This window comes from Spermophilus citellus (assembly GCF_964194105.1).
Source record: "Spermophilus citellus genome assembly, chromosome: 15".
NCBI lineage: Eukaryota > Metazoa > Chordata > Mammalia > Rodentia > Sciuridae > Spermophilus > Spermophilus citellus.
In genome coordinates this window covers 37,964,738-37,992,109 of record NC_138195.1, presented here as the reverse complement: position 1 = coordinate 37,992,109, position 27,372 = coordinate 37,964,738, and the positions used below count along the sequence as shown (strand labels likewise).

At 34.3% G+C, this 27,372-nt stretch overlaps 1 protein-coding gene across 8 annotated transcripts in view; it reads left to right on the top strand.

Annotated features, from left to right (window-relative positions):
* Nucleotides 1-26,891, top strand: part of JMJD1C (jumonji domain containing 1C) — a 284,460-nt gene extending 257,569 nt beyond the window's left edge. For all 8 annotated transcript variants that reach the window (XM_081267689.1, XM_081267688.1, XM_081267686.1 and 5 more), the window contains 15 exons: nucleotides 95-309; nucleotides 1,419-1,571; nucleotides 2,102-2,191; nucleotides 2,717-2,844; nucleotides 3,034-3,247; nucleotides 3,728-3,942; nucleotides 4,686-4,964; nucleotides 7,723-7,891; nucleotides 8,729-8,819; nucleotides 9,293-9,423; nucleotides 9,816-9,938; nucleotides 16,788-16,927; nucleotides 18,111-18,287; nucleotides 25,989-26,120; nucleotides 26,428-26,891. In XM_081267689.1, coding sequence (XP_081123815.1) covers nucleotides 95-309; nucleotides 1,419-1,571; nucleotides 2,102-2,191; nucleotides 2,717-2,844; nucleotides 3,034-3,247; nucleotides 3,728-3,942; nucleotides 4,686-4,964; nucleotides 7,723-7,891; nucleotides 8,729-8,819; nucleotides 9,293-9,423; nucleotides 9,816-9,938; nucleotides 16,788-16,927; nucleotides 18,111-18,287; nucleotides 25,989-26,120; nucleotides 26,428-26,517 — 2,347 coding nt within the window. In that variant the 3' untranslated portion in view covers nucleotides 26,518-26,891. The remainder of the gene's footprint in view (nucleotides 1-94; nucleotides 310-1,418; nucleotides 1,572-2,101; nucleotides 2,192-2,716; nucleotides 2,845-3,033; nucleotides 3,248-3,727; nucleotides 3,943-4,685; nucleotides 4,965-7,722; nucleotides 7,892-8,728; nucleotides 8,820-9,292; nucleotides 9,424-9,815; nucleotides 9,939-16,787; nucleotides 16,928-18,110; nucleotides 18,288-25,988; nucleotides 26,121-26,427) is intronic.
* Nucleotides 26,892-27,372: the final 481 nt, after the last annotated feature.

The following is a 27,372-nucleotide window of genomic DNA, read 5'->3' as shown; positions in this document are numbered from 1 at the left end:
AATATATGTGTTTATAATAAAATATGAACCTAAAATTAATTATAATCCTAACCTTGTACTTGGTATCTAATGCTTTTGTGTTTCATTGTTTCAGATTGTCATTTAGTAAAAATGGAGTGGTTAGAATAGATGGTTTCTCTTCTCCTGACCAATATGATGATGAAGCTATGAGTTTATGGACACATGAAAATTATGAAGATGATGAATTAGACATAGAAACTTCTAAATATATCTTGGAAATAATAGGTGATAAGTTCTGTCAATTAGTAACATCTGAAAAAACAGCTTTGTCTTGGGTGAAAAAGGATGGTAAGGAAGTTAAATATAACCTACACTATACAAATTTCATTTTAATAATATATTTTTGAATTCTGTTTAATCTGTGTAAGAAGTCCTTCATCTTATCTCATCTTATTGATTTTTAATTATAATGGCATCTTTCATGTACTTAAGGTTACAGTTTTCTTTTGTTGTTATTGTTGTTTTGTACCAGGAATTGAACCCAGGGGCACTTAATCACTGAGCTACATCTCCAGCCCTTTTTATTTTTTAATTTGAAACAGGGTCTCAATAAGCTGCTGAGGCTGGCTCTGAGCTTGCAATCCTCCTGCCTTAGCCTCCTGAGCTGCTTAAAGGCATGTTCCACCACACTCAGAGATTACAGATATTTTCTTTTGAAATTGAATCAGTTGACCAGTTATGAAATCATAACATTTTCTTATTTCTGCCATTATATCATAAATTAATGTTATAAAATTACTTTGGATACAAAATTTGTGAAATTTTGTATTTTGTTATATAAGAATGTAATTCATCCCAGAGATTTATATTTGAATCTCAACTTTATTCTTGTTTAACTTGTGACCTATGGCAAATACCTCTAAATATCAGTCTGTAAAATGGAAAAGATAATTACCTCATGGATTTATTTACAAAGTAGTACCCTAATTATGTTTACTTAGACATAAAGTTTAAGTGCTTTAAATGTTAGCATCTTTTCTTTTCCATAAAATTGGTGGTTTGTCTCCTGGGGACATATGTCAATAACTGGGGTCATTATTAGTTGCATAACTAAAGGAGGAAGTAAGGAAATGCTGCTGGTAGCTAATAGGGTAGGCCACAAATTCCATTAAACATCCTTGCACAGGATAACCCCCCACAAGAAGAATTATTCAGGCTAAAAGGTCAACCCTTCATTGTAGATAAGCCATTTTTAGTTGCATTTACTTTTTTTTTTTTTTTTTTTTTCAGTTTTCTGAGGAGAAATGCTAATTAATCATCTAAGGAGATCTACAATTAGTCTTTAATTAATATAGCCCTAAAAATTCTCAGTTTTGCTTTATGTTTCTATTTTTGCTGTATTTAAGCCAAAGATGCATTGAAAAGAGCATGTATACCTTAAAATTTCTGTATTTCAGCCAAAATTGCCTGGAAAAGAGCAGTACGAGGAGTCCGTGAGATGTGTGATGCATGTGAAGCGACCCTGTTTAACATTCATTGGGTCTGCCAAAAATGTGGGTTTGTGGTCTGTTTGGATTGTTACAAGGCAAAGGAGAGAAAAAGTTCTAGAGGTTGGTTCATAATAATATAAATTTAAATTTTCTGTATTATTTTCTTTGGGATCCTTTATCTGGAAAATTAGATGTGTGTTTTTTCCTGTCTTTATTATGCATATATTACACTATTATGCATATATTACACTAATGTGCAACATATTCACAAAAAAGAAATTTTTGTGAAATATGTTTTTTAATAGGAGGAATAACCACAGTTTATTAATGGCTGAGTTTTCTAGCATTAAGCTTCCTCTACATCTTTTAGCCTGATCCGATAGTTCCTAATCGTAGACCAAACATAGATTAAATCTTGTTGCTTTCAGATTCCAATGTATAGAAGTCACAAATCCTAGAATCTGTTAATTAAAATCATTCACATAAGGGACAGTTGAATACTTATTGGCATGAATATTCAGAAAAGGACTTTATCTGTTTTTTCAAGTACCAAGGATTTTGAAGCTTGTCATTGAAGTTTCATGTACAACTATCAAATTTATATTTGTAAAATCATGAGTAATATATAACCAAAGTATGTCATCTTACAGATAAAGAATTATATGCTTGGATGAAGTGTGTGAAAGGACAACCTCATGATCACAAACATTTAATGCCAACTCAAATTATACCTGGTTCTGGTAAGTGTAAATGTATATTATTTACCTGGTATAATAGCTATTGATTGTTCTACATTAAAAGAACACTAAAAGAAATATCTAGGAGTATAATAGAATGAAGAGGTAAGATTTAACTAATCTTGAATTATCTTACCCAAAGTTAGGAAATCCTTTAGGATTATCTTTCCTTAGGAAGATAAGCCCAGCTCCAGTGATGAAAGCCATAGCATAACCATTTTAGAAGAGGAAAATAGAATATAATGAAAAAGCCTTTGGATTCGTAGTGAAAGCTTTCTAAGATTTTTGAACATACTGCATTTCTTTAAAATACAGGTAAGTGAGAAAATAATAGAGAATATAAACTTGGGTAAATGATTAATTCTATGATACTTGGAAGGGATGGCAAGGAGAAAAGAAATGGAAGAGAATTAAAAGATCACAAGAAAATCTCCATTGTTTCTAAATTATAAAATATAGTAAGAAAAGAAATGTATAGTCTTAACAACTAGTAGTAATTTTTTTATTAACTACCATTTTATTTTGTAGTGTTGACAGATCTTCTAGATGCCATGCACATTCTTAGGGAAAAATATGGTATTAAATCCCATTGTCACTGTATTAACAAACAGAATTTACAAGTTGGAAGTTTTCCTACCATGAATGGTGTATCTCAAGTGAGTAAAAATCGCTATTCATATAAAATGCATGGTTAAATAAAATAACTTTATTTGAAATTCAGTGTAGGACTTACTTTGTGGATTATGTTTTCTATGTTACTATGTAAATTTCTTCTGACTGCTACTTTTTAACTCTCAATAAATGAAGAAATGGTGTTTAAAAATTTAATTGTTCTACCCTTGTAGGTTTTACAGAATGTTCTTAATCACAGTAATAAAATTTCTCTGTGCATGCCTGAGTCCCAGCAGCAGAATACCCCTGAGAAGTCTGAGAGTAATGGCAACCGCAGTCCAGGGAGTGATGTAAGCACAGATAGCAAGTTAACTCCTCCAGAATCCCAGTCACCACTGCACTGGTTAGCAGATCTTGCAGAGCAAAAAGCCAGAGAGGAAAAAAAAGGTAAACATAACCAATTATCTTAAGTACACATTAGAGGATTATACTGTTAAAAGAATTTACTTTGGTCTCTTGCTGAAATTTTGACAAGTTCAGTAAAACATTCATCTTCTTCAGAGTCTTGCCTTCCTAAGATTGCATCAAAATTAGTTATAGAATCACATATGGATTAGCTTATCAATAAAACCACTAGAGTACTAGATTTCTAACTTACCTTATATTTTTCACTTGTTTTAGCTGTAAGATTTTTCATTTGTCACAGGTACAAATTCAGCTGTGTGTTTAAGATACTGAGGTGAGCCTTTTCATATTCAAATGGTTTAACTACGCTTAAAAGATCTAACTCATCCTCTAGTTTGTATTCAAGGGAATAAAACTCTACTACTACAAGTTTTGCCTCCTGCTACAAAATGCAGGTTGACAGATTTATCTGTACTTTAGTATCAAGCTTTTGTTAAAATTTTATGAAATATTTCATTTCAGAAAACAAAGATTTTTCCCTTGAAAAGCAAATTAAAGAAGAGAGAGAACAAGATGATTCTGATTCTCCAAATGGCAGAACATCCCCTCCTATGTCCCAGAATAATGAACAGGGCTCAACCTTACGGGATTTACTGACTACAACAGCTGGCAAACTACGTGTGGGCTCCACAGACGCCGGCATTGCCTTTGCACCAGTGTATTCAACAGGAGCTCCAGTGAGTGTGATGACAGATTTTATAGGGGGATGGAATGTATTGTATTAGGGTTTAGCCTAAAGTTAGGGAAGTGCTTTAGATGATTTTGGAATCTTGGTGTCTGGCTATGAACTACCCAATAAAATGCAAATGAAATCTTATTCGAAATGGCAAGGCATGTTCATTTGCATCCTAACTTCAAAGCTGTATTTTCCATCTTTTCCTAAGTGAAAGGTTGAAGGAGAGGGTTATTTGAGAACAGGAAAACCATTAGATAATCCCTTCAGAATATGAAAACTACATGGGGAGAGGGGATTTAGAAGTGAATGGTTTATGTTACTTAAAATACTTTTAGAAATCAAATTTTGATCTAAATATTCATCAGGGACAGAAGGAAAATATAGTAATTACTTAAATATATAAATGTTGTAGTGGCTTTTAAAAGTATATGGAGCATTCTACCCACCTTACTCTGTCTCTGGCTTAAAGTGATGTAAAAGGAAGGCTGTGCTTTTAAGTTTTGAAGGCCTGGGTAGTTTCTCAATCAATCAAACTTCTGGCCCCCATCTGTCAGGAAAAGTACATGGACTAAGAATACATATCCCACTGATACAACTGTATATTCTTGAATGCAGGAATGCTGTTTGTGTTGATTCCTACCCCAGTATCAGTAAAGTCAGTTTAAAATACAGTATGTGGGAGGAAAATTACATATTTTCTCTCAATGAAAATTTTTTTCAGTAGTTTATTTTTTTCCTAAATAGAGTGGCAAAACTGGACGGACTATGCCTAACATTCTGGATGACATAATTGCTTCTGTTGTTGAAAACAAAATTCCACCAAATAAAACCTCCAAGATAAATATAAAACCAGACCTTAAGGAAGAGCCTAAAGAAAGAGGAAAGTCTGTCGTGAATGAAAATAATAAGTTGTACAGTGATATACCACATTCTTGGATCTGTGAAAAGCATATTTTGTGGCTTAAGGATTACAAGAATAGTAATAATTGGAAACTTTTCAAAGAGTGTTGGAAACGGGGACAGGTGAGTATTTTTGGATGATGGAGTATACTTTTCATTCATGGACCTGAAGTTGATTAAGCAGACAAAATGTTTCCCTCCTTAGGGACAGAAATAGAGGAGGGGAAAAAATAATACTGAATTTATTTGGAAGGCAATAAGATTAAAAACACCAACAGGATTACAAGAACAATTATTTCTTAACTCCTATTTTTTTTGGCCAGATTTACATGAATTAACAGAAAACCTCTGGTAATTTGATATATATTTTGTTGTTGTTAACTGGGAATTTAACCCAGGGGCACTTAACCACTTAGCAACATTCCCAGCCCTTTTTAAATTTTTTTTTTTTTTTTAATTTGGACACAGTTCTCACTAAGTTGTTTAGGGCCTCAATGAGTTGCTGAGGCTGTCCTCAATGAGTTGCTGAGGCTGTCCTCAAATTTGCCATCCTCCTGTCTTTGCAGAGTTACTAGGATTAAGTCTTATTCCAGTGCACACAGCATCATTTATGTGTATGTGTGTGTGTGTGGATCTATGAGTGAACATACATTTAATAAAGCCTTGTATTTACAAAGCTCGGTCCTTTTTTAGATTTGCATTTTTATCCAGTTAGCACATTCATGTATATTATTACAATGTTACTTTTGAAACATTTTTCTTGAACAAATGAAAAATTACCCATGGAATTTTGGTTATAAATTATTTCATCAAAATTTTTTTTCCCAACATAAGTTGTTGCACATGCTAAACATACACTGTTTTGTTTGTTTTATTCACCCCACTGAGCCACATTTCCAGCCCTGTTTTATATTTTATTTAGAAATAGGGTTTCACTGAGTTGCTTAGCACCTCCCTTTTGCCAAGTCTGGCTTTGAACTTTTGATCCTCCTGCCTCAGCCTCTAGCCACTGGCATTATAGGAGTGCACCTCCTCCTTCTTATGCATAAGCATAACACTCTGTTAACACTGAGGTACAGGGTTTTTCCAGTCCTGAATGATAAGTTCCATTATTTCAGTCTGTCCAAATAATACTTTCTAATGACCTAAGCTTTAATATGTTTAATATGTATTTCAGCAGTTTACTACATCAATAAGAAATTATGAACAAATTTAAGTATTTGCATGACATTATTAATTATTTTTTTGGCTTTGAATTATTTTAATATACCAATTAGCTTATCTCTTCTCTTTTTGTGTGTGTGTGTACCATTTTTTATGATCAACTTTTCCCAAGCTGCTGATTGCCATAAGAAATAGAGACATAAGTCTGGATTATTATTGGATAGACACTAGAAATTAATGTGAATTGTTAGTAATTTTCTAAAAGCTATTTTAAGAGTTATGTGTTATTAGCCAACTAATAATGTGTAATGGAGCATTCAACTAAGTGGTCTGGTTAATCAGACTTTAGGGTATTTTTCTGGGTTTGTTTGTTTTGCTTTGTATATCATTTGTGCCTAAAAATTCTAGCTCATTTTTTTTTCTTTTTTCTTTCTTTCTTTCTTTCTTTCTTTCTTTCTTTCTTTCTTTCTTTCTTTCTTTCTTTCTTTTTTTTGCACCAGGGATTGACCCAGGGGTGCTTAACCTCCAAGCCACATCCCCAGCCCTTTTTTTATATGAACTCAGGGCCTCATGAAATTGCTGAGGCTGACCTTGAACTCATGATCCTGCCTCAGTCTCCTAAACTGCTAGGATTACAGGTGTGCCCCACCATTCCCAGCTTCTAGTCATATGTGCTCTACCAGTGAGCTACATCTCCTGCCCTGATTTATATTTTGAGATAGAATCTCACTAAGTTGTGCAGGCTGATCCTTCTGCCTCAAACTCCAAAGTCACTAGGATTATAGGTGTACCACCACTGCGCCCCATCAAGTTTTAATTATCTTAGGAAATTTAGTAAATACTTTTTAAAACTTTCAAAACTTTCTAGTATCTCTATATTCTGTAGTTTTATTTCATTTAGAACAAAAGAGTTGTTTTTAAAACCTGCAAATTAAGCATTAGGTGAACACATTTATTGGAGTTTTTAGAAACTATAAATCTTTCATTGTTAGTTTAGTTTTCTTGTTAAAGAGCCTTGAGAGAATTTTTTAATTTGTGAGATTTCAAAGAAGAGATTTCCCTTTCAGGAATTTTTTTATAACTTTTATTTCATGTATTTGTTTTTATGTAATGCTGAAGATCGAACCCAGTACCTCATATATGCCAGGCAAATGCTCTACCACTGAGCTACAACCCCAGCCCTCTTTCAGGAATCTCTTCAGCTTAAAGTTGATGTTATGCTGAGGTGTTTAATGTTTTAATTTATCATTGTCCTTGTAGAGGTAAAAGAAATGTATTTTAAGTGATATAAATGATTTAATATCAAGGACTGTATTTAAAAATCATGTATATGTATATATTGCATGCTTGTAAGCAAGTAGTTTATATTCTGTCTTTGAATATTAGTGCATAGACGAAGCAGCCCCCAAACCTACATTACTACAGCCAAGAAGTGAAATTTTTAACATTTTCTTCAGACTTCTTTCTGAAAAATTACTGCACATTTAAATTTCTGTTTCAGAAATGCCACTGTACTCTACATGGTATTCTCTGGTCATCTCTTTTCTTTCCCAGTGTATTGTAAATATCTTTTCTAGTCAAAAATTACTTTCAGTAATGTCACCAATCTGTCGGTAGGCCTGATTCCTAACATGTTATTCATTTGTTACATATGATTTCTATCAAACTTTAAAAGGCCCATAACTTTTTTTTTAACTATTATTTTTCTATTCATAAGCCTGCAGTGGTCTCTGGTGTGCACAAGAAAATGAACATTAGCTTATGGAAGGCGGAATCGATTAGTCTTGATTTTGGAGACCACCAAGCAGATCTCCTGAACTGCAAAGACAGCGTTATTTCAAATGCCAATGTTAAGGAATTCTGGGATGGTTTTGAAGAAATATCAAGTATGTTTGTTTTGTTTTGTTTTGTTTTGTTTTGTTTTGATATACTGTTTTCTTAATCATATCCCCACAAAATAATAAACTGCAAATATAACTTAACATATTTTTAGTTTTAAAAACTTTTATTATTACATTGTTGTCAAACAAAAATAAGTATGTGGAAACAAAACACTGGGTCTTAATCCTTTTCTAATAGTCTCTTCAACCTTAAGGAAGTCTTAATAATAAATAAGGACATTTTGGAAACCCCATAAAAATGTGGAAGTTGTGATATGTCAAGAGCTTTGTAATGTTTTGAACAACTAATAATAAAAAAAAGTGGAAATTGAATTACATAATTAATTACATAATGTAAAACACTTAAAGGTATAAATGAAAGACTGTAATGTTGACAATTATAAAGAGATATTTTTGTTTTACTACTGGGGATTGAACCCAGCTGCTTCAACCATTGAGCCACATTCCCCTGGCTTTTTTTTTTTTTTTTTTTTTTTTTTTTTTTTTTTTTTTTTTTTGAGATAGGGACTTGCTAAGTTGTTTAGGGCCTTAGCCTCCCAAACTGCTGAGATTATAGGCATGTGCCACTGTACCCATCATAAAGAGATTTTTTTAAAATAATTTTTGAGACGTTACAAATGAATAATATTGTATACTGTATCTAGGAACAAAAGTGTTAATACCACAGAAGTACATATGTAATAAAATAAGCATTCATTAGCACATACTGTACAGTTGATTATTGAATTGAATTGAATCATTTTACATTTCTTTATCTCCAAATATTAATGAAAATCAAAAAGCAGAAATTAACTTACTAGTAACTAACTACATTCTTTATAGAACGGCAGAAATCTAAAAGTGGAGAAACGGTTGTTTTAAAATTGAAAGATTGTCCTTCAGGTGAAGACTTCAAGACTATGATGCCAGCAAGGTATATCTTGAAACTTTCATTTTTGATTGTTGGCTTTTGGAAGTTGAGCTGAAATTGTCCCCAGAGGTAAAATAAGTAACTACAAATGTAACCTTTAGGGTTTTTTTCCTTCCTCATAAAAAAAAAAACTTAACTATTAGAGAAACTGAATCCCTATAGCTCCAATAAGAGGAAGTTTGTGTTATGGCAGTAAGGGAAAAAAAGTTCACATTAACGAACCATAAGGCCTTGTTTGCTTCTTTTGGAATTTTTAATTTGTAGTATTTGGAAAGTAGAATTTAAATTTTAGTCAGTATCACTACTGTTTTATGCTTGTCCATGTTAATGCATTCATTTAAACTTTGAAGAAGATCAAGAGAAGTGTTATCTATCTTAAGAAAAGGTTTTTTGGGTATTTTTAACAACTTAAAAATTATATATTTGAATGCATAAAAATAACAAACCTTAAAGAAGATAGTGTTGTTATTTTTCAGATATGAAGATCTTTTAAAAAGTCTGCCTTTGCCAGAATATTGTAATCCAGAAGGAAAATTCAATTTGGCGTCTCATTTGCCAGGATTTTTTGTACGTCCTGATCTAGGACCCAGGTTATGTAGTGCCTATGGTAAGTATATATTCATATTTCTTCCAAGGTGGAATTGTATGTAGGATTTTAACAAACTTATGTACAAAGATTAATTAGATAATTTTCTAACGGTTTTTAGTTTCTACTCTTATCTGTTCTTTTAATATTAAATCTCCTGAAATCCTTTTTCATATTAATAGTAGGTTATAAATCAAGAGCGAGTATCTATTGAAGTACCTGCTAATTTCTGTAAAATATTTACATTTTTATTAATTTGCATTTTAATAGGGCATTTTTACCGATTGTGACTTAACAGTAGTTTTGTACAGCTGGAGACTAAGGTCAAATTTAATTCTAATAGTGTTGATTGGGGAGACAGTATGATACATTATTAAAAAACAAAATATTTTGTCAAATTTTATTTTACACAGGTGTAGCTGCTGCTAAAGATCATGATATAGGAACAACAAATCTCCATATTGAAGTTTCTGACGTTGTAAATATCCTAGTCTATGTCGGCATAGCAAAAGGAAATGGCATTCTCTCAAAAGCAGGTAAAGAAACTAAGAGTGGTGGGATTGCAGTTGAATGCACCATATACACTAGTCTCATGCAGAATGTCAGCCTCCCAGTTAACAAAGGTTCCAGAAAGAATTCCAGTGTATATTTTGATATTTTGATCTTTTGATATTTTGATATTTATTACTTGAAATTAATTTTCCTATTATATAAAAGAAATTTTAATTTTAAAAGGTTCTTTTATTTTGTTTTGCTCCTTTCCTCTTGTTAAATAATGTGTTTATGAAAATATATTGTTCAATACATGTTTACATTTGAGTTTAAGAATAGAAACTAGGTTTTGGGATTTTTAATGTTTTAATGTTCTTAGGTTTTTGTATGTTTTTTGTTTATTGGTGCTAGGGATAGAACCCATGGCCTCTTGCATACTAGGCAAGCATACTAGGCTACACCCCCAGCATTTGTCTTCTTCCTTTTTACCTTCCCAGTATCGGAAGAAGAAAGGAGCCTTTCTTCTTTAAGTAAAAGTGACATTTCTGTCTAGTATATTGGTTTTAGTTTCCATGCCCAGGATTTTTCTCTAAAACATTGGTCCATCATCACTTATTTCCTCCTTTATACATATATAATTATAGGTCTTTAACCTTTTCCTCTCTACTGGTTTCTTTAATAGGAGCATAATCTAGGGGCTGAGGGTATCACCCAGTGGTAGAGTGCTTGCTTAGCATGAGTGAGGCCTTGGGTTCAATCCCTAACTGTGCAAAAAACAAACACAAAGGAATATAGGACCATACTCTTATTAACTGTTCTTTTTTTTTTTTTTTTTTCCTCAAAAGAAAGTATGCCCCCTTTGAATCTATTACTCTAGCACTCTTTAACAGTTTTTTTGCTGTCGATGTCACATTTCAACCTTTTATACCTGGGTGAAATTATTGTTGCAGTTGCTTTGACTGACATATATTTGGGTGGTAATTCAGGGATTTCTCTCAGATTTGTTCATTTTCATTACTCTCTGCCCTCTGTAATAAGTCACACTATTAATTGCTATCTTTTCAAATACTTTTTGCTTTTGACACCTTGTGGACAGACTTTTATTTATGTGTGTGTGTCTGTCTGTCTGTCTGTGTGTATTTAGTTGAAGATGGACACAATATCTATCTATTTTTATACGGTGCTATGGTCTCAACCCAGTGCCTCAGGCATGCAAGACAAGTGATCAACCACTGAGCTACAACCCCAATCCCATGGACAGACTTGTCTAGAGTTACAAATGTTCTCTTTTCTGCTTTTCATGCACTTTCTGTGACATAATTATATATGACAGCCCTTAGATCACAACATTCCGTATCCAGAACTTAGAGTGAATTTATGACTTAGTGGCTAGGTGCTGGGGACATAGGGATTCATTATAATATTCACTCTGTTTTTGTGTACATTTGACAATTTGTTTAAAACACAGCCTAAATTTCCTCAGAACTATAGAAATTCATTGGTTACTCTGCTTTCTTAACTGATACTGACCTCTACTCTAAGGATTTGAGAGTCATTAGGCACACATGAGTTGTCCCAGCTCTACCAGAGACATTATTACAAATAATGTAAACATTATTTGTCCTTTCTGTCCTTTCTGAGCCTATGATGCTGTAGATAGATAATTACCTATTTATTGTATCATTATATTATACTCAAATCATCCCCTATATGTATTCTACAAGTTAGAAATTATACCTGCTTTTCCTACTTTAAAGTTATAGTAATTGATTGTATGTCATCCTCTGAGAAGTGTCTGTTCAGGTCCTTGGCCCATTTGTTGATTGGGTTATTTGTTATCTTATTGTCTAATTTTTTGAGTTCTTTGTATACTCTGGATATTAGGGCTCTATCTAAAGTGTGAGGAGTAAAAATTTGTTCCCAGGATGTAGGCTCCCTATTTACCTCTCTTATTGTTTCTCTTGCTGAGAAAAAACTTTTTAGTTTAAGTAAGTCCCATTTGTTGATTCTTGTTGTTAACTCTTATGCTATGGGCGTCCTATTAAGGAATTTGGAGCCCGACCCCACAATATGTAGATCGGAGCCAACTTTTAAAAAATGCATGAAAAAATGCTCACCATCTCTAGCAGTCAGAGAAATGCAAATCAAAACCACCCTAAGATACCATCTCACTCCAGTAAAATTGGCAGCCATTATGAAGTCAAACAACAAGTGCTGGCGAGGATGTGGGGAAAAGGGTACACTTGTACATTGCTGGTGGGGCTGCAAATTGGTGCGGCCAATTTGGAAAGCAGTATGGAGATTCCTGGGAAAGCTGGGAATGGAACCACCATTTGACCCAGCTATTCCCCTTCTTGGACTATTCCCTAAAGACCTTAAAAGAGCATGCTACAGGGATACTGCTACATTGATGTTCATAGCAGCACAATTCACAATAGCTAGACTGTGGAACCATCCCAGATGCCCTTCAATAGACGAATGGATAAAAAAAAATGTGGCATCTATACACAATGGAGTATTACTCTGCAATAAAAAATGACAAAATCATGGAATTTGCAGGGAAATGGATGGCACTCGAGCAGATTATGCTTAGTGAAGCTAGCCAATCCCTAAAAAACAAATGCCAAATGTCTTCTTTGATATAATGAGAGCAACTAAGAACAGAGCAGGGAGGAAGAGCAGGAGGAAAAGATTAACATTAAACAGAGACATGAGGTGGGAGGGAAAGGGAGAGAAAAGGGAAATTGCATGGAAATGGAAGGAGACCCTCATTGTTATACAAAATTACATATAAGAAGTTTCGAGGGGAATGGAAAAAAAACAAGGAGAGAAATGAATTATGAATTACAGTAGATGGGGTAGAGAGAGAAGATGGGAGTGGAGGGGAAGGGGGGATAATAGAAGATAGGAAGGGCAGCAGAATACAACATACACTAATATGGCAGTATGTAAAAAGTGGATGTGTAACCAATGTGAATCTGCAATATGTATACGGGGTAAAAATGGGAGTTCATAATCCGTTTGAATCAAATGTATGAAATATGATATGTCAAGAGCTTTGTAATGTTTTGAACAACTAATAAAAAATAAAAATAAAAACCACAGTAATGAAAACTGATACAAAAAAATCCTTGAATAAATATTATATTTCCTCTACAGTTTAAATAAATAAATAAATAAAAGTTATAGTAATACTTAACAGCCGGTGTGGTGGTGCACGCCTATAATCCCAGCAATTTTGAGGAGGCTGAATCGGGAAGATCACAAGCTTGAGGGCCAGCCTCAGCAACTTATCAAGACCCTGTCTCAAAAATAAAGAAAGAATGGGAATGTAGCTTAGTGGTAAAACATCCTTGGATTCATTCCCCAGTACAGAAAAAAAAATAATACTTAAATATCAAGAAATACTAGCCTACTTGAAGCACATGCTTTTTCCTCTACCTACAAAGTCTTTCTGCCTCCTCCTTGTCTTCCTAGCAAATTACTATATTCATCCTTCAGAGTATAATTTAGATTATTAGTTCACCCAAGAGGTCTAAACTTAAAAAGTAAATTTAATCTGTCATTCTCTTTTTTATGATAAATCTCTCCCCTTTCTTGAGTTTATAAAGCAATAAACTTTAAAGGAAGAAAAAGTGGAAAATAATACAAGATTTGCAACTTTTAATTTGTTAAGAAAACACATATTTAAACCATCGGCTATTTTTTTTCAATTAAAGAGTAATTTTTATGATAAACTCTCCCCACCCCAGTACTGGGGATTTAAACACAGGAATGCTTAACCTCAGAGCTTCATTTTTAGCTCTTTTTATTTCATTTTTTATTTTGAGACAATGTCTCACTAAGTTGCTGAGGCTGGCCTTACATTAGGATCCTCCTGATTTAGCCTCTTGAGTTCCTGGGATTATAGGTGTGTGCTGCCACATCTGGCTTATGATAAACTTTTAACATTGTTCTTTATTTTCTTGTTTTTATCATGAAATGGGAAAAACTTTGTCACAAATAACACTTGAGGACTGAACTAGTCTGTGAACATTCTTATTACCAAGTATGGTATTCATGTGAATTTATTAAGACCCTTCTTTTTTTTTCTTTTTTTTTTATTGGTTGTTCAAAACATTACAAAGCTCTTGACATATCATATTTCATACATTAGATTCAAGTGGGTTATGAACTCCCATTTTTACCCCAAATACAGATTGCAGAATCACATCGGTTACACATCCACATTTTTACATGATGCCATATTAGTGACTGTTGTATTCTGCTACCTTTTCTATCCTCTATTATCCCCCCTTCCCTCCCCTCCCCTCCCATCTTCTCTCTCTACCCCATCTACTGTAATTCATAATTCATTTCTCTCCTTGTTTTTTTTCCATTCCCCTCGAAACTTCTTATATGTAATTTTGTATAACAATGAGGGTCTCCTTCCATTTCCATGCAATTTCCCTTTTCTCTCCCTTTCCCTCCCACCTCATGTCTCTGTTTAATGTTAATCTTTTCCTCCTGCTCTTCCTCCCTGCTCTGTTCTTAGTTGCTCTCATTATATCAAAGAAGACATTTGGCATTTGTTTTTTAGGGATTGGCTAGCTTCACTAAGCATAATCTGCTCGAGTGCCATCCATTTCCCTGCAAATTCCATGATTTTGCCATTTTTTAGTGCTGCGTAATACTCCATTGTGTATAAATGCCACATTTTTTTTATCCATTCATCTATTGAAGGGCATCTGGGTTGGTTCCACAGTCTAGCTATTAAGACCCTTCTTAACTCCATGCTAGATCTTTTTTAATTCTCATCTTAACTGTGTTTGACCCATAGTATGCAGTTAAAAATTTAATACATGTTTGAATTAAGAAATCCTACTGAAATTTGTACAACCACTTTGAAAAGCAATGTGGAGATTCCTTACCAAACTAGGAATGGAATGATCATATGACCCAGCTGTCCCAAAAGAACTAAAATCAGCATATTATAGTGATACAACCACTTCAGTGTTTATAGCAGCATAATTTACAGTAGCCAGATTATGGAATTAACCCAAATACCCAGAAGAGTGAAATCATGGCATTTGCTGATAAATGGGTAGAAATCATGCTAAGGGAAATAAACCAGACTCATAAAAGCAAGAGTCAAATCTTCTGCCTCACATATGGAAGCTAAAGCAAAATGAGGGGAAAAGGGAGTGGGGGAGGGGATCAGATATGATAAAGATATAGGCAAGATCAGTGGAGTAGAAGTGGGAGAATCAGAGGGAGAGACAAAGGGAGGGGAAGGGAAAGAAATGTGGAATGAATCTTAACAGAATCATATACATAGATAAATGTACTGAGAGAATTTCTATATACGTAGAAAGTACTAACCAAAGGAGTAAAAGTAAGATAAGTAGAGGAGGGAAAAAAGGGGAAGGAAAGTGGGGGAAATGGAAATTGAAATCAGATTTCTAGTATGTATGATTTTTGCTGTAAGAACCCCAAATACGGGCTGGGGTTGTGACTCAGTGGTAGAGCGCTTGCCTAGCATGTGTGAGGCACTAGGTTCAATTCTCAGCACCACATATAAATAAATAAATAAAATAAAGTTCCATTGACAACTATTAAAAAAAGAATCCCAAATACTATGTATAATTTTCATGCCCTAATAAAAATTAATAAAAAATAAACGAACACATAAAAAAATCTTTGTAGTCAGGTTTAAATATTGTAAATGTTTCACCATCGCAGTTGTTAGTAGACATTTGTTGTATTCTTTGTAATAAAGAGTTGCTTTCTTTTGTCTTAAAAGATGATTAGGTGTGCACCTGTAATCACAGCAACTTGGGAGGCTGAGGCAGGAGGCTTAAAAGTTGAAGGCCAGCCTTAGCAACTTAGTGAATCCTTAAGCAACTTAACAAGATCTTGTCTCAAATTTTTTTTTTTTAAAGGCTAGGGATGTAGCTCAGCAGTAAAGTGCCCCTGGGTTCAATCCCCAGTACCAAAAAACGGGAAGAAGATTTATTTAAAATACTCACTGTAGTGAGTCGGGCACAGTGATGCATCCTATAATCCCAGCTGTTCTGTTTCAGAAGCTGAGGCAGGAGGATCACAAATTCAGGGCCATTCTGGGCAACATGAGACCATGCCTCAAAATAAAAAACATTACAGGCTGAGCATTTTCAGTGATAGAGCACCCCTGGATTCAATTCTCAGTACCACCAAAAAAAAGAAAAAAAAAGGAAAAAAAAATTACCATATTGAATTCAAAAGTTTGCATGCTTCCAAAATTTTTTGTGCTTACACATAAATATGTTTAGTTTGTCAGCGTTTTAGAAGAATGGCCTTGTTTCTTCAAAACTACAGCTTTGTTGATAAAGAATTTATTTGATTACATATTGACCATAATAGAATATGAGGTCCCATAGGGATTAATCGGAATGTTTTTCATTAGTCACAGTAATAAGCAAATCCCTTCACCTCACTGAATCTTTTTACTCAAGTGTAAAATAGAGGTTATGATTCTTGACAACCATACTCTATAGTTATAGGAACCAACTGAATGATAATGGTCATAAAAGTTCTTTATAAATTATGAAATGCTATGAGTCCAAGCCATTGTTAGGACCACCCCTTTGAGGACAGGGAGAATGCTGATTGAGTAAAAACTCTTGAATTTTCTTTTTCCTGCCCCTTGTTTTACAGAAAACAAACCAGGAAAATCACTATTGATCTTTCCTGTAGCACACAGGAAACAGTTCCAGTTTTCTGCTCTCAATAGTTTTGAATATAAAACTGGGTTTGACTCCTTTAAGAATACTGATCTACTCAGGCATTCTGCTGTTCTCATAAATCAATTTTAGAAGATTTGGCTTTTTGGTAGTCTTCACTGACCAATTTGAAAATACTCTCCTATATTTTAGGAATACTCAAGAAATTTGAGGAAGAAGATTTGGATGACATTTTAAGGAAAAGATTGAAGGACTCAAGTGAAATTCCTGGTGCTCTGTGGCATATTTACGCTGGAAAAGATGTGGACAAGATAAGAGAATTTCTTCAAAAGGTATAATTTATGTTTCAGACAATTTATCTCTTCACTTTGAGTAAGGACTCAGTAATTTTTAGTTTGAAGGGATGGAATTTTTGTTGAAAATGAAAAGCTCCTTTGTCTTTTAAAGGCCTGTTTATTTTGAGGTTTGTATGGTGATTTCTCATTTCATAGTGCTCCCCTATCTTCCTTACCACCTTATAGTAAAGGACCAATGTGTTGATGAGCTAGGTATTAGTTGGGTGGTATAGAAACATCTAAAAAAAGATCGGATCTTTAAATTTCCTTAGAATCTGATTGATATGTTTGGATCTTGACCTAGGTAGTGATTCTACTTTATGACATCTGATTTCTCAGTTATACTTTTTGGTTAGACTGAAATTTTGAGTAATCATACCTTTAATTGTTAGACATTCTTAAAGAAATTAACCCATCAACCTGAAATAATTGGTTCATACCCTTTGCTAAAATATTTTCATAATTTGTAATTTGGGGGATTTTTTATAAGGGAACATAAGTTGCTTATTTTACTATACTCCATCTTCTTTTTAAGGATTTCAAGTTCTTTCTGTGAAACAATGTAAAGAAAGTGAAAGGGCTTTAGCATTGTAACTATCTTATCCCAGTAATAATTGCCAATATTTTAATCTATAATGTGTGTCTTGTAAATCAAAAGATTATTTTAATGAGTAATTTCTGAAAAGGTCACAAGTAGATATTTCAATGATTAGAATGTAAACCCTAAAATGTCTTTTATCTTTGTACATGCATTAAGGGAGTGCAGGGGTGGAGGGGGCACTATCAAGAAATGTTTATGAAATCCATACATGTGAAGGCTTAGCTTTTGGTGGTTGGGGGACAAACCGTACTAAACTTTGCCTCAATCTAGGTGTTGTACTCTTTAAACAATTGGTAAGGAAGGAAACCTGACAGATGAAAACTTCATAGAAAAAAGAGATGGTGAGAAAGGAGTATGACTCACTCTATTAATAGCATTTCCATGTGCTTTATTTAATATGCTTTGCTTTTTAAATTATTGCAGACTGTTTTTTCTTTAACTTAAGCACAATGATGGTTCTGTAAGATTCTGAGACCAAAGAATGTGCTATTATAAACTAAATAGATATTTAGCTAAAGAGGATTTTTCTTTTGCCTTATATAAATGGGGTATATGTTTTTATTTTAATCCATATTTCAGATTTCAAAAGAACAAGGCCTTGAAGTTCTACCCGAACACGATCCAATACGTGACCAAAGCTGGTATGTAAACAAAAAACTCCGCCAAAGACTGCTAGAAGAATATGGAGTCAGAACCTGTACTGTTATTCAGTTTCTTGGTGATGCCATTGTTTTGCCGGCAGGAGCACTTCATCAGGTACATACAAACTTTTTGACACACCTGTTGTTCAAACAATAAACTTTGAAGAATTGTTCTGGGTGTAGATGTAAATAAAAAACAAGTAACAGAATAATCTGAAACGGTCTGTTTTCATTAATTGCTAAAATGGCATTCTAGTGTTTAAAGAAATTTGAAATAATTGAATACTTTGAGAGCTTAAATTGTTTTAACATGAGCCAGGTTTGCATTTATATGTTGTCTCTGATTTTAGAGACTTGAAATTTAATTTTTAAGGCCTCCCAGGAGAAGTATAGAGGTATTATATACTCATATCTCATTAGTTGGGCCAGAAAGGGGTGAGGGGAGAATATCAAAGCTTTCTTTTAACAGGCTATAAGTTTTTCTCCTGTCTCTCTTGAGCATGCTAACAATAGGCTTGAGATAGGCTAAAAATAGCCTATCTAAGAAAAGATGGTATGTATATTTTATGGTTATCAATCCACAGAATTATGCAGCTTGATGTATATAGTTCTTAATGCATATAGTGGAAATGGCATAGAATAGCTGTTGGGGAGGGTATGAAAAATGAAATCTAAAGCACACAATGGATTCCTGTACGAAGAATGGTGCAAATAGCCCAGTTTAACTCTGTTAGTAATAAAATGTACAAGGGAAACCTAAGGAACACTCCCCCTAGTCTAATTTGTCTCATAGGTTGTTTGCTACCTCTTCCATTTACCACCCAGTAATTGAGATATGTTTAATATGTATTCATTTACCAAAGATTGTTTCTCACATTTTATAAGTACCTCCCCTTTCCTTCATCTTCCTGCCCAGGCCCCCTTATTCTATTCTACTGGTCTCCCTTCTATTGTTTTTGTTTTTGGTTTTTTTAATTTTAATCAGTTATACATGACAATGGAATGCACTTTGACACATTGTACACAAATGGAGCACAACTTCTCATTCTTCAGGCTGTACATGGTGCAGAGTCACACCAGTAGTGTACTCATACATGTATATAGGGTAATAGTGTGTATTTTATTCTACCGTCCTTCCCATCCCCACAAACCCACTCCTCCCTTCTTTCCTTCCCCTCATTCCTTTGCACAATCCAAAGTTCCTTCATTCTTCCTTACCCACCCCCCACCCCCACCTCCCACCCCCACTATGGATCAGCATCCGATTATCAGAGAAAACATTAAGCCTTTGGTTTGGGAAGGATTGGCTTATTTCACTTAGCATGATGTTCTTAGTTCCATCTTACCTGCAAATACCATAATTTCATTTTTCTTTAAGGCTGAGTAATATTCGATAGTGTATGTGTACCACATTTTTATCTGTTGAAGGGCATCTAGGTTGGTTCCATAGTTCAATAATTGTGAATTGAGCTGCTTTAAACATTGCTGTGGTTGTGTCACTGTGGTAAGCTGATTTTTAAATCCTTTGGGTATAAACCGAGGAGTGGGTAGCTGGGTCAAATAGTGGTTCCATTTCAAGTTTTCTAAGGAATCTCCATATCGCTTTCCAGAGTGGTAGGCACCAATTTGCAATCCCACCAGCAATACATGAGTGTACCTTTTTCCCAACATCCCCACAAACACTTGTTATTGCTCGCATTCTTGATATTTGCCATTCTGATTGGAGTAAAACATCTCCCTTTTTTTTTTAATTTTTTTAATATTTATTTTTCAGTTTTTGGCAGACACAACATCTTTGTATGTGGTGCTGAGGGTCAAACCCCGGGCCACACGCATGCCTGGCGAGCGCGCTACCGCTTGAGCCACATCCCCAGCCCAAAACATCTCGAGAGAGAGACAGAGAGAGAGAATTTTTTTTAATGTTTTATTTTTTAGTTTTCGGCAGACACAACATCTTTTGTTTGTATGTGGTGCTGAGGATCGAACCCCGGCCGCACACGTGCCAGGCAAGCGCGCTACCGCTTAAGCCACATCTCCAGCCCAAAACATCTCCTTTTTTTTACCCAAAGTTCCTTCAACCAGTTGTCTAGTTTTTGTCCCTTACGATTCTACCTTTATGAAAACTTTCATTTATTGGAACATATAATATGTATTCTTTCAATCTGGCTTTTCTTACTTAACAAATGCATTTGAGATTCAGCCATGTTATATATGTATTATTTGGTTCCTTTTCATGGCTGGGTATTTGTTTCTTTTTATTTATTTTTCCATTTTTTAAAGGCTGTTTTTTTTAATCTCTTTACTAACTGAAGTATATTTGTATTATTTTCAGTTTGTGCCTATAGAAAATAAAGCTACTATAAACATTTGCATATAGCTTGTGGGTAACCACAGCTTTTCATTTCTGTTAGGTAAATAGTGCTTAGTGGGATTGCCTGGACATGTGAATTAGAAACTGCCAGGTTGCTCTCTGAAGTGATTATACCATTTCCTTTCTCCAAAGTAGTACTTATATGCATTTTAGTTCCTCTATGTCTTCTCTCAATGCTTGTTACTATCAGTTTTGTTTTAAAACCGATCTTATAACTTTGTAGTGCTATCTCATTGTAGTTTAAATTTGTATTTCCCACCTTGGTATGGGGATTGAACCCAGGATTACTTGGCCACTCAATTACATACTCAGCCTTTTTATTTTTTATTTTGAGACAGGGTCTTACAAAGTAACTGAGGCTATCCTTAAACTTGAAATTCTCCTGCCTCAGGCTCCCTAGTCAACTAGGATTATAGGTGGATGCCACCACACCCAGCAATTTGTACTTTCTTAATGTCTAAATAGAATGTAAGTTTCATAAAGAGATTTTTGGTTTTGACCTTTTATTTTTTGCAATACAAGGGATAGGGATCAAACCCAGGACCTCACACAAGCTAGGCAAACTTTCTACACTGAGCAACAATCCCAGCCATAACATTTGTGTTTTTCAATGTCCCCTTGCCATACTTAAAATAATACATTTAAAATAAATATTAGTAAATCTGTTTGTAAAGACCTGAAAAATATGTTCTCATTTACAACATATTTTTGCACAAAATTGTACTTTTTTATAAAATTTATATGCATAAACATACACATTCTCGTGTGTGTGTGTGTGTGTGTGTGTGTGTGTGTGTGTGTGTAGTGTTCTTTGTATAGACATGCAGAGTTTTACTTCTTCGCTGGGTACTGTGGAAAATTCACCTGAGTTAAATTTTCACTGGGTACAAATAAACTTCAAAAGACATAGTTTCTTTGGAAATGTATAGAAAAGTCAGATAGTTTATAGAAAGCAAATTTCATATTATTCTGATGCCTGCCAGTAAAGTGATGAATGATCAAATCATTAACTTCTTTGCTCCGTATTTTGGCAAGAAATTGCCAGCTATAAAAGCGGGAAGTTCTACTTTCCCTTTCCTATGTAGTATGATAATGACAGCACAGTCACAGCGTTGAGAGGTTGTTGCCCTCTACTAAAATATAGTAGTAATGGGTTTTGCTTTGTTTTTATTTTGTTTTGTTTTGTTATTGTAGTTTTGTTTTGGCAGAAGTGAGGATTGAACCCAGAGGCACTTCTTTTTTTTTTTTTTTGGTACACAGTGCTTAACCACTGAGCCACATCGCCAACTTTTTATTATTTTTTTTATTTACAGATAGGGCCTCACTAAGTTTAAGTCTTTCAGGTTGACCTTGGACTTGCAATCTTCCTGCCTCAGCCTCCAGAGTCACTGGGATAACAGGCATAAGCCACTGCACCTGTCTCCAGCCCTTTTTTATTTTGAATTAGGGTCTCACTAAATTGCCCAGGCTGGTCTCAAACACGAATCCTCCTGCTGTAGCCTCCTAAATTGCTGATAATACAGGCATATGCCACCATGCCAGGCAATAGTAATGTTAGTTTGAGAGAGAATTCAAGGAAAGTGATAAGAACTCTGTTTACAATATTAATTTTGATTTGGTATACATTATTTCTAGCCTATTAGGGTCTTAGCAGTACTACAAATGTTCATTTATGGTTCAACACTTATAGACTAAAGGTGGCCCTCAAAATAGTACAGACTCTAAATCAGTATTTCTCATTCTTTAGCATACATTAGAATTTCCTGAGCAGCTTTATCAGACACAGATTGCTATACCCCACCTCCCAGAGTTTCTAATTAATTAGATCTAGGGAAGAAAGAAATTTTTCCCAAGGAATGCTTAATGTTACTGTCAGGCACTACACTTTGCAAAACCATACAAATTAGAAGCCCTTGTGAGCCCAAAGTACCCATCAAAAAACTTTCAACCAAGTGATATTCAAACAAGAGCCAGTAATGCTAGGGAAGAAACACTGTTCTTTTGCCTGTCAACAGTGAGTATTTCCAGAGACTAAACTAAGAGAGGAGTTCTGGTGTGTGTCTTGTAGCCACAGCACTGTTATTCTATGAACCATTCTAAAATGGCAATTTTGTAGGGCTGGGCATGATGGCACATGCCTGTAATCCCAAGGACTCAGGAAGCTGAGGCAATATCAAGTCTCAAGCCAGTCTCAGCAAATTAGCAAGGCCCTAAGCAACTTAATGAGACCCTATCTCAAAATTAAAGGGATAGCCTAGGATAAAATGCCCCTGGGTTCAATTCCTAGTACCCACACCCAGCCCAAATCTTTTGTTGGTAAACAACTCAGTATGTGAAACTCTTCCTTTACATTCCTAGACAAAACAGCTAGACCTTGACCTCCAGTGTTTACTTTGTCACAGCCATAGCTTCCAAGTGACCTTTATTTAAATTGCAACAACTAAAACTCAAGTGGTAGAGCCAGTGCTCTAACATAGTCCCCAGCAAACTAAATAGATAGATAATTGCATCTTTTTTTTTCCATGCATTTCTTTTATTTTTTGAAGAACCTACAAGGTAAAAAGTAGATTTTTTTCCATTTTATAGAGGATGAAATTATGTTACAAAAAAGGTGAGTAATGAATTTGTGATCGCAAACCATGTGGATTTTACATCTTTAATGATAAATTTTCCTTAAATTGCAGAATTGCATAGCAGTCATGTCATAATCAGAAAATTACTGCCAAATAATTGTAAAATTTGTAAGATATAAAGTATATAAAGTAGATACTAAATACAGACACTTCAATACTTTGTTGAAGCTATTGACTGTATAATTAAACATTTTCAAAAGGTATAATTTATTTAAAATTTGGTAAAATTTATGTGAAGTTTTAAAAGCTATTCATAATGAATTTATAATATTTTTAAATTGTATATTTTTTTCCATTTATATGACCAGTTATATATAATTACAACTGATTCTTTAAGAGAAGTATAAGAAAGATAGTATGTGTCTAGGAAGTGAAGTATAAATGACTCAAGACATGGCAGAGAAAAGGGATGAGTAGCCAGCTGTAGAGGAGCATGCCTATAATCCTGGCATCTTGGGAGGGTAAGGCAGGAGGATTGCAAGTTAAAGCCAGTCCCAACAACTTGGTGAGGACTGAGAAACTTAGTGAGACCCCATCTCAAAAATTAAGAGCTGAAGATGTAGCTCAGTAGTAAAAGGAAGCTATAAATCCCCAGTACAACAAAGAGGCGGGGAATAAATGGAATGGGAAGGTTCGATGTCTTTAAAACTGAACCCTTACCTCTTTAAACTAACCCTCAGTCCTTTAAGGAAATATATCATGTGGGGGTTATTTGAAAACACAGTAGCATCCTATAAGTGCTAATAGAACTCAACATTCTGGGCTTTGGGTTTTGTTTGTTATGGGGGGTACCAGGAATTGGAACCCATGGACACTTAACCACTGAGCCACATCCACAGCTCTTTTCATTCTTTTAAATCTTGAGATAGTGTCTCTCTAAGTTAGGATCTCGGAGTTGCTGACACTGGCCTTGAACCTCAAATCCTGCTACCTCAGCTTCCTGAGTCCCTGGGATTACAGGTGTATGCCACCATACCAGCTAAAACTCGACATTCTGAAAGTCATTTTAAAATAACCATAAACTGTCAAAAATGGACAGAATCAACTTTTTTTAGAATCTGGAATCTAATCCCAAACTCTTACTAACCCAGAGACTAATGAAGAAAAGGGCAGCTAATTTTTGATATTGAGGGAAATCTCTTCAGGCACTGATGACCACTGAAATAATGGAATACAAACTTCAATGACTATATCAAACAAGAAATTCAGCCTCTGAGAAGAAATTGGTAAAACTTACTAAACAATGACTGTGGTCTCAGTGATCAACAACAAACAACTCTGAGGCAGGAGAGAATCTGATTATTACAGTTAACACATTTACAAAGTTCAGATACCCAATTTTCAAAAAAAAAAAAATTACAAGGCATGCACACAAAAAAGGAAAGTGTCTCATTCAAAGGAGAAGATATATTGACAGAAATATTCCCTGAGGAGTCCAGATATTGAAGTTAGACAACAGTCAAATAAACTCAAAAAGCTTAAGGAAAGTCTGAATAAATAAAAATCTAAAGGAAACCAGGAAAATGATGGATGACCAAAATGAGAATACAAATAAAGACCTTGTAAAACCTAGAAATTTTGGGACTACAAGTGATTTTAAGACATGCTAGAACTAGACCTACCAAAAGGTATATACTGAACCAGGCATGGGTAATACACACCTGTAATCCTAGCTACTCAGGTACTCACAAGGCAAGAAGATCACAAGTGTGAGGCCAACCTGGGCAACTTAGACCCTGTCTCAAAATTAAGATTTTAAAAAGGGCCATGGAAGTAGGTCACTGGTAGAGCACTTGCTTAGCATGCACAGGATACCGGATTCAATCCCCAATACCAAAAACCAAAGGTATATACTAAAACTTTTGAAGGACTTAACTCTTCACCCTCCTCGCAGCATGTTCAAGTAAGTAAAAAGAGAAAGAGCATTTAGAAGCATTGTGATGGAATTAGACACTTAATGTAAGTTGGTGTTAATAATATCTAATATAAAACATCTATTAGACAAGATGTCAAGGAAGTTGGGCTTCTGTTGACTTGCTTTTCATTGGCTAATTTGTCTTGGGACAAGCACTGAACATCTCACCCAGAGTGGGCTGTTCTGTGAAACAGATTATCTGTTCTATGAACAAATGAAGAGTCTGTAAAACTGTACAGAACAGCTAAAACTGTCAGGCATCTACAATGCAATATATTGGCTGGTTTCTTATTAAAACTGTTTAATCAGGGAGGAGAAAGCTGTTTTGAAAAACTGTTGTACTAAAAAGTCACAGGAAATTGGAGTCTATTTAATTGGCTAATTTGAAAGGAAGACACAGATAACCAAAATCATAGTACAATTTTGAAACTCATTTGTGGTCAGTTTTCTTCCTCATTCCTAACAAACTGAACCACATTTCTTTTTCTTTATGCTCTGGTATGAGTTAACAGTAAAAGCCAAAGAAACAGCATCAAACATACTCAGATTTTGATTGCATTGTTGATTCTTTCTAGTTACCAGTCTAAAAAGTCCATCGTAACAAAATTTAGGATCCAATTATCAGCCTTTCCAAAGGGTTTCTGAAGTTGTTTTTTGTTGTTGTTGTTTGTTTTTTATCAATTAAAAATATTTCCTTTACCAAGTCACTTTCAATGAAGCTTTTCAGTGGAAAGTGTGGTGTTCTGCCTTGAAATCCATTTGCTACTTGGGAAAAACTAAATCTGGTTAAAAATGAAATTTCTGGTTAAAATTAAATCTCTATTGGTTTTAGACTGTGGCTTTTCTTTGCTCCTACCTCATTAGATTTATATTACACAAGTTTTCTTTTGGAAATAGGTACAGAATTTTCACAGCTGTATTCAGGTAACTGAAGACTTTGTGTCCCCAGAACATCTTGTACAGTCATTTCACTTAACACAGGAACTGAGACTTTTGAAGGAAGAAATCAATTATGATGATAAGCTCCAGGTAAGAAATGAATGTTCAGTCCTTTTATATTCAGAAAATAAATTATATGCATAATAGTTTAGGCAGTCATTGCCTGGTTTGTCATAACAAGCTAACCGAAGATTAATATTAATGTGTATTTAATTGTATGAATTTTAGTGTCTCTTATTATAACTTTTGGCTTAGCAACACTTTTAAATTTTGACATTTTTGTTATTGAATTTGGCTTTCCTCGGTCCCCATTAAAATTGTTAATATTTTTTAGCATGGTGGTTGTCATTTGTCAGTCTCCAGCTCAAGTGATGAGAAATGTCAATATCTCTTTCAGGTTAAAAATATCTTGTATCATGCAGTCAAAGAAATGGTGAGAGCTTTGAAGATACATGAAGATGAAGTAGAGGATATGGAAGAAAATTAAGTGTGGTCCTGTTTGATGATTTTAGACCGTGGAACCGGGATTACCTCCCCTTGAATAATGACATGTGTGCACACTGACTTAAGCTTCACAAAACCATCAGTGCCAAGAAATTCTCTTTGTAGTGATTACTTGTTACTGACACCACAGCAGTATAGCATATGTCACAGCTCCTGTGATTCAATGTCCCTAAAACAAGCTAAATTTAAAAACAGCACTTCAGAGCTGTTTCTGTATCATAGTGTATATGATGTTTGTGAAAATGTCAGATTTAAAATGATGTATTTATTTTTGGTAAAAAAAAAAAATTCTATGCTATATTGTTGATCAAGTGTAAATGTGCCCTTGTACAGTTTAATAAGATAACTGATATTTTTCACTACATTGAGACAGTTACTGTGAGAATAGGACACAAACACCAGCTATTGCCTGCGTTTGGGAAATTGCTGAATCGCACAGCAGTCATGTCATAATCAGAAAATTACTGCCAAATAATTGTAAAATTTGTAAGATATAAAGTATATAAAGTAGATACTAAATACAGACACTTCAATATTTTGTTGAAGCTATTGACTGTATAATTAAACATTTTCAAAAGGTGTAATTTATTTAAAATTGTCTCATTTTGGTAAAATTTATGTGAAGTTTTAAAAGCTAAATATTAAACTTAATATGCTATGTAAATATATACATATATACATTTAATGATGTATTTTTTTAAAACATTGGCTTGCTTTTGTTAAAGTGCAAGTGTTACATATGGCTTTGTACATTAAAGTTAAAAGGGGTTTTACATTTTCCATTAAAAAGACTTTATCAGAAATTGGATTACTTAGTTCTTCCTCTTTTGACATATAT